This window comes from Colius striatus, chromosome 5 (assembly GCF_028858725.1).
Source record: "Colius striatus isolate bColStr4 chromosome 5, bColStr4.1.hap1, whole genome shotgun sequence".
NCBI lineage: Eukaryota > Metazoa > Chordata > Aves > Coliiformes > Coliidae > Colius > Colius striatus.
The window spans coordinates 17,030,688-17,043,837 of record NC_084763.1 but is presented as its reverse complement, the minus strand read 5'-3'; the positions used below and the strand labels follow the sequence as shown (position 1 = coordinate 17,043,837).

At 40.0% G+C, this 13,150-nt stretch overlaps 1 protein-coding gene across 1 annotated transcript in view; it reads left to right on the top strand.

The window, feature by feature from the left end:
• The first annotated feature begins 12,023 nt into the window (after positions 1–12,023).
• Positions 12,024–13,150, top strand: part of CMC1 (C-X9-C motif containing 1) — a 40,424-nt gene continuing 39,297 nt past the window's right edge. Inside the window, exon 1 of the mRNA XM_061996902.1 lies at positions 12,024–12,138. Within this exon, the coding sequence (XP_061852886.1) occupies positions 12,114–12,138 (25 nt within the window). The 5' untranslated portion in view covers positions 12,024–12,113. The remainder of the gene's footprint in view (positions 12,139–13,150) is intronic.

Here is a 13,150-nt window from a genome sequence, read left to right as displayed (position 1 = left end):
TCAAGATGATCTTTTAATTATACAAAGTTAAGTACCATAATATTTGCTTTGGAAAAACCCTTTACATTGCCATCTTTGTTGAAGATGCAATGAGAACATGAATGGAGCTTAAACTTCCATCGCCACTCATTACACCTTCCTAGAGGTACATTGCTTTCATTTAATGCCAGATGGTCCTCATTAGGATTATATTCTAAGTGTCTTAGAATAGATCTGTCTTCCATAGGGAAATCTACAATTGAAATCAATGTGAGACATTCTTAAATATCATACTATTCTAGAAGCTTAATGATATAGCAAACTGCTTCACTTTTTTCTTTCAGATATATTCCTGTTTGTATAAGCCACATATGAGCTTAAAAAATTAAATTAAAAATTTATCCTATTTTCTAACTGACAAGACTTAATTTCAAGTCAACTCTAAGAATATGAACTGGATTACAAAGGTACTGAGGGGTGATCTAATTAATGTTTACAAGTAAGTAAAGGGCAGGTGTCAGGAGGATGGAGTCAGGCTCTTCTCAGTGATGTCCAATGATAGGACAAGGGGCAATAAGTAAAAGCTGGAACACAAGAGGTTCCAAAGAAATACAAGGAAGAATTTCTTCCCTGTGAGGTTGATAGAGCACTGGCACAGGCTGCCCAAATGAGGGTTATGGAGTGTCCTACTCTGGGAATATTCAAAACCATCCTGGACGAGTTCCTCTGTGACCTACCCTAGGTGGTCCTGCTCTGGCAGGGGGGTTGGACTGGGTTATCTTTTGAGGTCCCTTCCAGCTCTTGAGATTCTGTGATTTATTTATTTTCAGTTACAATAATAGCTACCATCACTGTTATAGCAGTACAAACACAGTTCTACATTTCACAACGCCAGCATCCATGCATATGCGGTATTTTCAATGATTTGAAGTTCCAGGTTATGGCTTGCTCTTTATTGTAAAAAGCAAGTTAACGTGTACATAGCTAAGCAAGAAGCAGATGAATTTGAAGGGACTATAAAACTGCATCTGCAGAAACTCCAGTTCAGCTACACACCTGATTTGCATGAGTACATCAGTCAATACTGGCATAGGTCTGGTGCCACTCTCCAGTCAAACCTTTGTATTTAAAAAAGTAAACAAAAACTTTCAGGACAATGAAGGATTACAAGCAAGAAAATTATTATGACAAATCTGAAAATGAACTGTGGTAAAAAGTGACTGATATTAACAAACTGGAGGATACTGGCATACCAATGGGCTTGGAACTACCACCATAACAAGAATACCATTTACCAGAGATAGTAGGCAAAGTTCTGCAACATACTGCTGCTTTTCCTGATAAAATTGATAAAAAAGGATCTTCATGCATTACAAAGGGTCAAGCTGTCCCACTTGTAATAGAGAGCAAAAGAATACTAGATATTTTTCTATGCATGAAATAACAATGGAAGAAAAGATGGAACATTCAGATACTACACTTATAGTATGTATTTCTGGAATGGAAAATTAAGAAAGTCCAAGAAACACTTGTTAAGAACCCAATAAAACATATTAAAAATAATAATTATAGTGATTCTGTAAACTCCAGCTAACTTGGCTGTCTCCATTTTGCTAAGATTTCCTAGCTAAGGAAACAAATACCAAACTATGCAAATTTACACCTTAAAAATCTGCTTTTCTAAACAGAGAGAAAATACCTTCAGAACAAACAGAACTTTTATTTCTATAGACACTAGCAACAGTATATAGCATAGTGTGACATTCCAAATGCAATCTTTCTTTAGAACACAAGGGTTAAAACCTTGCAGTTACTCATAATCTGCAGTTCCATATCAGAAAATGATGAAATTCAAACTTCAGCTTCCCCTTTCTACAGCTTATCCCAGCATGGGAATTGATTCATCACACTCTGCAATCAACTTTTTGATACTTAACTGAATATAAATTATGATACTGAGGCAGATTTACATGTTTGTGTTGTAGCACACAATGCTCAGAAAAAAAAAAAAAAGAAAGAAGTTGATTTATCCTCTGCAGTGGATTTAGCTACATTTCCAAATTCCTATACAAAATAAACCACAAAAAGATTGGAAGCATGGACATTTTGTTTTCTATGCTTTTCTACTTCACTATCTTAATTTATGTAATTGCCAATTAAAAAAAACCAAATTTGTTTCAAGCCTTTCACTTACCAGAAATATTTGTTCTTGTGGGTACAAATATGACTTGGACCAGCCAGATACTTCTTCAGTCTTAATAAAGATGGAAGACATAAGTTAATACAGCTGGCAAGCTGCTTCCTATTATCAGAGACAGATGCTGCAGGTTAATCAATTGAGCCCTGGGTGATCACACAGGCAGAGGCAGCTAGCAAACGAAGGGTGGCTTCGAATCAAGCTTGCTGATTACTATGTTGCCCATGTACGTCTTTGTATGTGCATTTCCTAGCTTCTCTACATCTTTGGATGAGCATTACTTGTGCCATTACAACATTTGGTGATCCCGATGTGATGTCACACTCGTCAGATCAAACCTTTTGGAAGTAAAGGTCAGATCGCTGTGACAGAAACATCTGAAAAGGCAAGTGAGCAACTGAGATGGGAAAAAATGGGAAAGGCTTTAAGCAGAGAAGAAATGTCTCCCATGGATATTCTGCAGCATATCCTCTCTGAGAAAGGATTAAATTACAACAAAGAGACACTGCAGAGGCTGGTGAAATAGAGGCAGGATACACAGAATACGCTTGAGTTAGAATATGGTGAAAGATTAGGGAGTACTTTGTGGGACTCCATTGAATTATATAAAGTAATACTAACTATCTTAAAGCAACTGCAGGATGAACAGGTTACGACCACCCATGAAGCAGTTGGTACAAACACAGAGTATACCACACCCTCTGCGTTCCCAGTAGATGATAAGACATTTTTTGGAGATGGTGACTTCATAGTACCATCAGCTCCACCTGTAGAGGAAAATAGCAGGAGATACTCTGGAGGAGAGAACTTTGTAATTCCATCGGCTCCACCTCCATAGGAGGAAAGTATGGAAGTGAACCCATCCCCTCACTCACCCCCAGGACCCTCTAGGCCACCACCAGAAGCACCACTGATGGTACATGGACAAGTATCAGGGCCACCGATCCGGGAGCTGAACATGCATAAGGTTTCTTCATTCTCCCACCAAAGTGTTGTAATGGTGCAAGTAATGCTCATCCAAAGATGTAGAGAAGCTACGAAATGCAGGTACAAACATGCACATAGGCAACATAGTAACCAGCAAGATTGACTCAAAGCCACCTTCCTTTGCTAGCTACTTCCTTCTATGCTGCTTCCACCCTTGTGATCACCCAGGCCTCAATTGATTAACCTGCAGCATCTGTTTCTGATAATTGGAAGCAGCTTGCCAGCTACACTAACTTGTGCCATCTTTATTCAAACTGAGGAAGTATCTGGTTGGTCCAAGTCATATTTGTACCCACATGCTCTCCCATAATTTTGTTGTATAAGTTCTGGGAAATCTCAGAGATTTTATGAGGCTTACCGAAAGTTTAGTACACTAACTGTCCTTTTTTCTAAAATGTGAATTAGTCATTGAAGTTAAATACAAGGTGTTAAAAAAATGGAGTAAAAAAACTCCAAGAAACAATGAATTCAAAATAGCCTGATCAAAAATCCCTGTCTTTCAGAGTTAACACTTAGCCCTAGTTATGTAAAAACATGACAGAAAGTTAAGCCTTAGTTACACTTTCTTTTACACATGACTGTTCAATCACGTCTTCCAGACTAATGCTGGAGATAGTAAGTTATAAAAATATTTACATAAAATCTATAATGTCAAATTGAAGCTTGTTAGAAAAAGTAGAGAAATATAGGACACAACTAAATTATCTATCTGTAGAGCAAACAAATTAACTATGAAATCCTCAAACACAGTACAGAGTATTCAACTCACAGTTTCAGTTTGACCTAACTTAAAGTTGTTTCCACTGTCCTTGAAATCTCAAGATTCTACAGATGATACTGTAGTTTGACATATCAACAGCAACCAACCCTGGCCTCCTTCCCACCAATCAGTCATCAGAAACGGAGTTGTACAAAACCTGCATGATTAAGGACATAAATATCCCAGTAAGGTAGATAAATAGGGATATATCATAATCATGTTTCAGGGAAATACATGGCAAAAGCCAAGTTTTCAAATCAAATCTCACTTCTTTGCATTCGGTGCTCCCTTAACACAAATGAATGGCAGTAGATGAAACTACAGCAGCTATAAAAACAAATCCAGCAACATAAAACAGATAAGAAAGAGAGACAGGGACAGACACCATGTTTGCAGCTACAAGAAGAAATCATTTCTCAGCTCAAAAATACGAGACATGATAATAAATTCACTGCCTTCAACTACAAGACTCCTATACTTACAAACAGGCAAGTGCATAACTGCACAAGACAGATACTAGGAACTACTAAGAAGTCGATTTCCAAAGCAATGGATGAATGCAAAGAAGCACAAGAGACTTTTTTCCCCTTACTGAACTTCAGGTTATGGAGTTTTATGACTGCCAATACTACATCTTGATAACATCCATTTCTCGGTAATTAAAACCACAGAATCAGTGCTGGTCAGCTGAGGCTACTTAGCAGAGTAGTGTTAAATTTAAAGTCAGATTGAATTTTCCAGACTGGTGAATATGAAGAAGCTAAGTGTTTAGCGTTCTTATTGTTGCATCACTCTTACACACCTACTACCTAAAGGGAAGGGAAAAGCTTTTATAAAAAAAACAACCCACAATTTGATCGTATCTGTCATGGTAGGAAAAGCATCTTCCTCTACTCATATCCTGTTTATCAGTCTTCAAGTGTCAACTTTAAATATGAAACAAGTGAAACTGTAGTGAATATATTTAAATATTGTACACATTAAGGAACATAAATACCAGTATCTCAGATTGTTTTCTATATTTCATGGAGGAGAGAAACAACCACAGACTTCTTGATGATGATGTATGCAAACAGAACACCTTAGATAATTATATAACACTATCCTACTCTAAATTTTGGCACAGATAGGTATGAGGACTTACTATAAACCAAATATAGAGAGTTTGATGTATGCAAAAAGAAGCTATCTGCTGACAGAAAGAGGAATTTTAGATCATTCAGCAATGACATTTTTTTTCTCGTTCACTTCTTCATCCTTCTCTACATATGTTAATAAGTAGCTTTTGTTTCATCACATTTGTCTTCAGTCCCAGTGACTCAGATCTCACCATTTCCATCAACACCAATACAAATGCAAAAGTATGGATTGTACTTAGGCCCAACTTCCTGAAATGTGAGTAGTGTTAACCATCCGTGTCATCTCTATAAATTGAGGGACTTGATCTTCAGATCTCTACTGTATTACTAGCATTCCTCCACAAACCAAACTGCTTAAGCTCTTTGTACTGCTATTTCCTTATCTATGAGGCTTTTTGAGGTTTACAGATGAAAGAAGTAATGACTGCAGTTGAACATCGGGGCAGAATGGTGATCCTAAGTTATGGGGTGGCATGTCCTATAAGAAGCAAACATTTCCAGAACTAAAGAAATAACAATTCTTAAGAGAATGTACTAGCAGTTAACAGCAGGGATTTACTATACAAAAAGTGTATGCACAAACAAGACTAGCAGTTGAAAGGACTAAATAGCATGTTTCAGTTATTAAAGGCTTACTATTTCTTTTCTATACTCATAATAACTCCTGACACCAAGGATGGACCTGTAACGCTTGTCTACATTAAGGAATGGATTTTAAAGTACCTTAGAATTTCAAGACTTGTTTCCATAAAGACATTACCTACTGTGGCACAAAAAACCCAAACCAGGGCATGATTAGGAAATTCCCAGGCTAGTACTAATGGAAAAACAACATGAGGGCTCTAGCTCCAGCCCACATACCTAGAAGACTGCACCATAGTGGCCTAGAAGCCACATGGAACATTGAACAATTTCCTGTCAAATATTAATGATCAGGGACTAGCCCTTCCCTGTTTGGCATTTTAAAAAATGTGAAAGGATAAAGCAAGAGAATGGCTAAGGAGCTTTTAAAAGAAAAATGTCAACAGAAATGACTAAGAAAGAAAACTTGTGACTGCATGCAGTGCTGCCAGTAGGGAAAACAAAATCCCAAAATATTGTTAACAGCTAAAATAAGTTTCCAAATAAAACATTCAGTTCAAGTGACAGTCACCCTATAATTGTGAATGTATTCAGGCAAGAAAATATTCTGACCATAGCCTGAAAAGTAGCTGTTCTTGTAAGCAGGGTAAATCAAATGATGAAAGTTTATAGACTAGTTTGTTCTGATGGTGGATCTTCTCTTTTTTTAATATTACTGAACTACTGTTATTTGAAAATCTTGATGCCAGTCAAGTCATCTGCATCTGGTATATGGGTTATAACTCTGGAGTGCATCTGAATCTGTTGAGATAAAAGAGGAATTTTTAAGGAAACAAAAGCCAGTGAAAGATTGTGCTGCTGTGTGTGGACTTTGGAAAAGGAACTGAAGTGTTTTTCACTCTGTCAATCAGATCTAGTAGAGAGTGGCAAATGTAATTACTATTTGATGCAATTTTTCTACTTGCGTACATGGTCAGCTCCTAGACACTATTTCAGTGATGTCTTGCTAGAAAGACAACAAATTATGGTAATCACCCTGATTGGATGCTTCCCACTCCCCTGAAACATGGGTGGAAAGGCCAGGTTCACGAAGGGAAATGTTCTTGGTGAAGTGCTAAGAGACAGACCACACGACTTGCCATAGACACTGTCACCATAGAGCATGACACCTAGCAACATGATAGCTGCAGTTCTAGAGCAAGGCCAAGACAACACAATGCTAGTGCCTGTGCTGTGAACATGCTGCAGAAGTCTCGTATCAGTTATGTGAAACTTGAGAGGCTGCAGGTCCAGAGCTCTGCAAGCCACCAGCATCCACTCATTAGAACGAGCAGGATCATAGATAAATAGGGTAGAAGGAGTTCAACATGCCTAGTGCCTCTGGTGTCTAAGGAATAAAGATTTACAAATTGGGTAGCCATGAGACTTGTAAGTTGAGCAACCATGACAATCTAATTTGGAATCATAGTAATGAAAATGGAAAGTTCTTAAGAGAATGAAAGGTTCCCAAATTGGATATAATTAAAAAACAATGCTGCAATCAATTTATACCAAGGTATAGGGTTAAGCAAGAATCTAGTGGTAGCTGACAGGATTAAGGGCCAATCACCAGTTACTTTAGATGATTGTAACCCTAAAAACCACAGCTCTAGGAGACCCCTCATGTAAATATAGGACCACCTTAGTACAATAAGTTGGATATTTAGACACACACAGGAGGATAATTCATTATGAAATCATAAGCGATCAATTGTATATCTTGCTGAAGTATTTCCTTCGTTATTATTCTGTATAGAAGACTCTATTAGATTTTGGGAAAGTGTGCTGGCTGTTATTAGATGCCTAGCACCCTATTCTGCAGAAAAGCAATAAAAGCTCAACCCAGTGTGTTGAGTAGCTTCTTGTATACCGGGTGAAGAACTTATATTAAGGACAATAGCAGATTCTGCTGTAATGATCTCTAATCCTTGAACCTTTAGAAAACAACAGACATATAGATGAGTTTATTTTTTTTAATGGGGAAACAAATAGAAAATGTTGCTACTTGCACAAAAAAAAAAAAAACCCTACAAACTTCTTTTTCATCTTCCCTCTTCTCGAAGACATGTCTCCTGTCAGTGAAAATCTCAGAGGGCAATTGCAAATAAGGCCCAAACAACTTTACACTCGCTTGAGTGTAAGTATGCTCCCTTAAGAAGAGAGGAAATGGTACTTAGATTATAAATGTTAATTCTCATTTAAAGCTTCCCCATATCTCTCACCTCTGAGTGAATGTACTTCACACGGGTAAGCTTAGCAAAGAATCACAGCCTTTTACTGGAAGTCATATTTGATGAAACAAGACTGAAAATGTCAACAGCAAACATCTTGCGGGGGGGGGGGGGGGGGTACCATTTGAATATATTCCTTTGAACTCATTTGACCAAGGCTATTGTTTGGAGATAAAAAACCATAAAAATCACACCTGTGTGCAGACAGATAGGCTCTCTTTATCTGGTAACAACAAGGTGTGGAGATAGATAATTAATCTCTATTGCTATCTATAGTTTCATTGTTAACACTGCCTTGGTTGAAGTGTGAAAATATGTTCACACTTTTGAAAATGGGCGATTAACTAATCAAATAACAATACGAATCTCAGAAACACAGAAATGACTGCAATCCAACACTACTTATGACTATATTTTTACTTTCCATTTTATAAGAAGAGCATTACCTGAAGCATTCTTCAATACTATAAGGAAAGTTACCAGATCTTCCCCACTGTAACAATCAGTGCAGAAATTGTGACCACCATCACCAGTCTATTTTCACTAGAGCATCCAGTATTTTACCCTCTGGGAACTAATTGCAGGGAATACTTTCTTTGTACAAAGAAGTTGCAAGAGACTGTGAGAGGCAGATGACATGGCATCGCTCAATAACCAGAAGCAGATACCAGTAAGCAGTGGCTGCTGTCCATTAAGGTCCTGTTAAGTAACAGTTGTATGTATTAAGTACTGCTGGTCTTATATCAGTACCCCAGGAGATGTCCCAGTTAAGCTACTTTTCTGGATAAGTATGTAAGTTAAACGAAGCGTATGGTACTAACTAGTGCCAAAGAGCTACAGAGCAAAAGCCCCATACCTGGCAACAGAACTTCACAGGGCTGTGGAACTTGAAGATTCGTATTATACATACGAATATACATACATATACATACTCCAGATATTTTTTCAAAACCCTCTCCTGCGATAAGATGCAAGTTAGATCCCATGTTAAAGGAAGACCTACTTAGCATTTTTTTAATGAAATCACCTCTTTATACCCTTGGAGTAAATCTACCTTTTCCTTCCATGTAAGTTGATGATCTCGTCAATATCTAGACTGCATACAAAAGCATGCAGAACAGTAATTACAAAGCCTTTAGCATTTTAATTTATGCTACTACAATTCTTGATACAGGTCTTAACACTTCACATCCCTAACATGATAAACTCCTCTTCTCTGGTCATGAAAATTGTTCTATTTCCAGTAATTCAAACTGCTTTAAGAAAGTAATTTTCTCATGTCACTAAGTCAGCCATTGTGTCACCTCCTGGAATCACTTCATTGACTCCCAAGTCAGACTCAAGCTATTTATCATAGAATCATACAATGGTAGGGGTTGGAAGGGATCTTTAGAGATCATCTAGTCCAATCCCCCTGCTGAAGCAGGTCTACCTAGATCAGGTCACACAGGAATGTATCCAGGTGGGTTCTGAAGACCTCCAGAGAAGGAGACTCCAAATCTTCCCCGGGCAGCCTGTGCCAGGGCTCTGCCACTCTCACAGTAAAACAGTTTTCCCTTAAGCTTAAATGGAACTTTTTGTGTTCCAGCTTTTTTCCATTACCCCTTGTCCAGTTGCTAGATACAGCAGAATAGAGGGATCTCCCAGCCTCCTGACATCCACCATTCTTATAAATATTAATGAAATCCCCCTGCAGTCTCCTCTTCTGCAGACTAACCAGCCCCAGATCCCACAGCCTTTCCTCATAAGGAAGATGTTCCAGCTCCCTGATCGTCTTGGTGGACAGTTTTTGTTTTACTTATGCCATTCCTGCTCCACCTAATGTCAGTCTCATTTACTTGTCTGTCCAGATGACACTTTCTCTGATACTTTCTCATTTCCAAAACTTTCTAATAGCCCCAAGTAGCATGAGATTATTATCAGACCCACATTTGCATGTGCCCTCTCTCAAAAATTATTTCTGCTTCTCAAATCTCCAGAACAAAGCTCTCTATCCCCTTTTTCCTTCGTGTTTGTTTCCCCAAGTGTCTCTTACTCCCTTGCAGTTCTTAGCATTCTTCATTCTTGTCTGCAAGACATGAAAAGAAGACTTGTAGAAAAATCCTGTTTCTGTTTTCCAGATCTATTACTAGAAGAAGACATATAATAGGACAACTTCACCAAGTGACAAAGTTTTTGGAGTTTTCTTTTTCTACTGATTGTCTTCATCAAATGACAGAAATGACTCTACGAATACTACTCCAAAGCAAAGTCTAGCCTAAAGACTTGTCCCTGAAGACAATCAAATTAACACAGCAATACTCAGAGCTGACGCAAGTTCAAAGAGCTTCAATTTTAAGAAAAGAGTTCTAAAAGCTCTCTAAAAGAGTTCTTCCCAGCTCTAATTCTGGAGAGCATATACAAACACCAGTACCCAAGAGTTTAAGAGCAGCAAAATTTATTAACTTCAATGATTTTTAATTTAAGTTACTGTTATAAGTATATATTCTCTTTTTTGCTTCTCATGCTGAAAGCTCCTTTTTGTATCATGCATCTTTTTGCAGTTTTTCATTGCATATATAGGATGACTCTTCACAGATTGGCTGGTATCTCTTTTTTTAAACTCTCTTTTATGTTCATTGCAGAAGTGGCTTAGTGCAAAACTCATTAATAAAAGAAATAAATTAATAAAACAAATAAATTAATATGTTGCACTTTCACAACCCTGATCAATTAAAATTCTAAATTCAGTGTAAAAAAATTAACTGAAATGCTATAGTTTATTGTTATAGATAACAATTGTAATATCCACATTTTACTCAAAGGAATGAGATTATACTTGTGGATTAAAAGAGGCCTAAAGGTGCTTAATGCTCTGTAACTGAAATGCTCTAGATCAGTAAGGCCAAAAGCATTCCTGTGAAAGACTTTGCCTACATCACGCTCTACTAATTTCTGTGAACATATCAGAAAGAACAACTTGGGTCTTATTGCGGCCTCAAGTTGAAACAATCCATTTTTAAATAAAGAGATTAAATCTTCATATGGGGAAAATAATGTAAACTGAGGGAAAAAAGGTGGATTTTAAACACTTAAATGAAAATTAATTTTAAGAATAAATAACATGGTAATTGTGATCAAAATCGCTCCTACTAATTATTTTCTAGTTTTCTTATTGTTACCTTCCAGAGGCATGCAAAGTCTATCTGGTGTTTGCGGAAGACTCCTAGACTTTTACTTCTGCAAGAATATAATGTTTAAAGCTCACCTTTCCATTGAATATAAAACAACAATGCAAGAAAACAGAGGAAATGCTATATTTAGACGACTTTTTGCAGCCTTGTATAAGAGGCTACTGCATAAAACAACTAATTTTCCATACCACCTGCCAGTCTAAAATGTTGAAGATGGGAAAAGAGGATAGGCCCCTTAAAAATTCTTGGATGGATTTGTTAACATAAATCTTGAGCTTCAGCTAAGTCTCATTTATGTTTTAAATGTATAGTAACTTCTCATGGGGGTTTTATTACATGATTTGTTTCTGGAAGTGTTCAACTTTGCCTCATGCCACTAATAACTAACATTATTGAGCTAGTCAGTTAAATATGTTGCAGATTCGTAAATAGAAGTTACCACCAGAATTACTCCTTTGCCAAACTATACCTCCCATACGTCTCAGTGGTTACTTACTTACACAGGCAGACCAAAAGGGCATATAGATGAATTAGTATTTTTTAACAGTACCAAACTTCCAGTGACACTATCAAAAAAAGCATTTTGTATTCTTTCTATAGACCCTCTTAATTTGTAAAAAAACTTTTTACGAGCAACTGCACCGTCCCTCAATGTACTCAGACCTGTACTCGGCCTCTGTGGCCGCCACAGACTGAGAGCACCCTGGTTTCCTCAGCCGCGTTCACCTCAGCTTTCCGAAGCACAGAGCGAAACGCCGTGAAACACCCGCCCGCTACCACCTCAGCCCCTGCGGGCCGCCTTACGGCGCATGCGCCAGGCCACGCGCCCCTCCCGGGACGCAGCTGGCGCATGCGCCTTGCCCCTCCTCTGGCGCGCGTGCTCCTGCGCCTGCTCTCAATGCCCTTCGCCGCGGCCTTCGCCCGATGCGGGAAGAGCGAGCTGGGCCGGGCTGGGCCAGGCTGCGCCTGCGCAGCAGGGGCTGGTGGCGGAGTGTGCGCAGCCGCCGCCGCAGCGTGGAGCCGCAGATGGAGCCTCCCCTTGGCGCCGCAGGTAGGGGCGGTCGCCGGACGCGTCGCGAGGGGGAATGGAGCGACGGCGGCGCAGCGTTCTCTCCTCACACCACCTTATCCTCCCCGCGCCGCCATCCCCCTCGCCAGGGCTTCCTGTGGGACATCCGCGTCGCTCTCCGGTGCCCCTTCACCCACGCCGGCGAAGAGAGCGGGCTGGGCCGCCCCGCCCCGCGGGCAGGTGCTGGAAAGGGCCACCCTGTGTGGCTCGGCCCACCCTCCACGAGCCGCGGCCACCTGGGGCTGTTCCCGCCGCTCGCATCGGGCTCGCGGCTCCCTCTGGGCAGCGCTTTCCCCGTCGCCTCCTCTCGCCCTCTCTCCCTTCCTCCAGCCGCAGCCGTGACCTCCAACGGCAGGACGCCGTGCTCGACTTCGCCTCGGCGGCGGCACAGGTTGCTCCGGGCGTCGAGGGACCCTCAGGTCCTTGACACCGGGCCGTTGTAGCCTCCCTGGCTGGGCAATAAACGTGAAGGAAAAATACTGAGGGTCCTTGGCTTTATGTTAACAACATCTTGTCCGAACAGTTACAGCCACATGTCTGCAAAGTGAATTTAAGCTTGTGTATTAGCACTCATGTAATATTTATGAGCACTCATGTAATATTGGAGGCCAGTGGAGTTCCACAGGGATTGATTCTGGGGCCAGTCTTGTTCAACATCTTCATCAACGACCTGGATGAGGGGACAGAGTGTACCCTCAGCAAGTTCGCTGATGACACCAAACTGGGAGGACTGGCTGATTCCCCAAAAGGCCGTGCCGCCATTCAGCGGGATCTCGACTGGCTTGAGAGTTGGGCAGAGAGGAACCTCATGAGGTTCAACAAGGACAAATGCAGAGTCCTGCATCTGGAAAGGAACAATCCCATGCACCAGTACAGGCTGGGGGTTGAACTGCTGAAGAGAGAGACCTGGGAGTCCTGATTGATAATTAGGTATCCATGAGCCAGCAATGTGCCCTCATGGCCAAGAAGGCCAATGGCATCCTGGGATGTATCG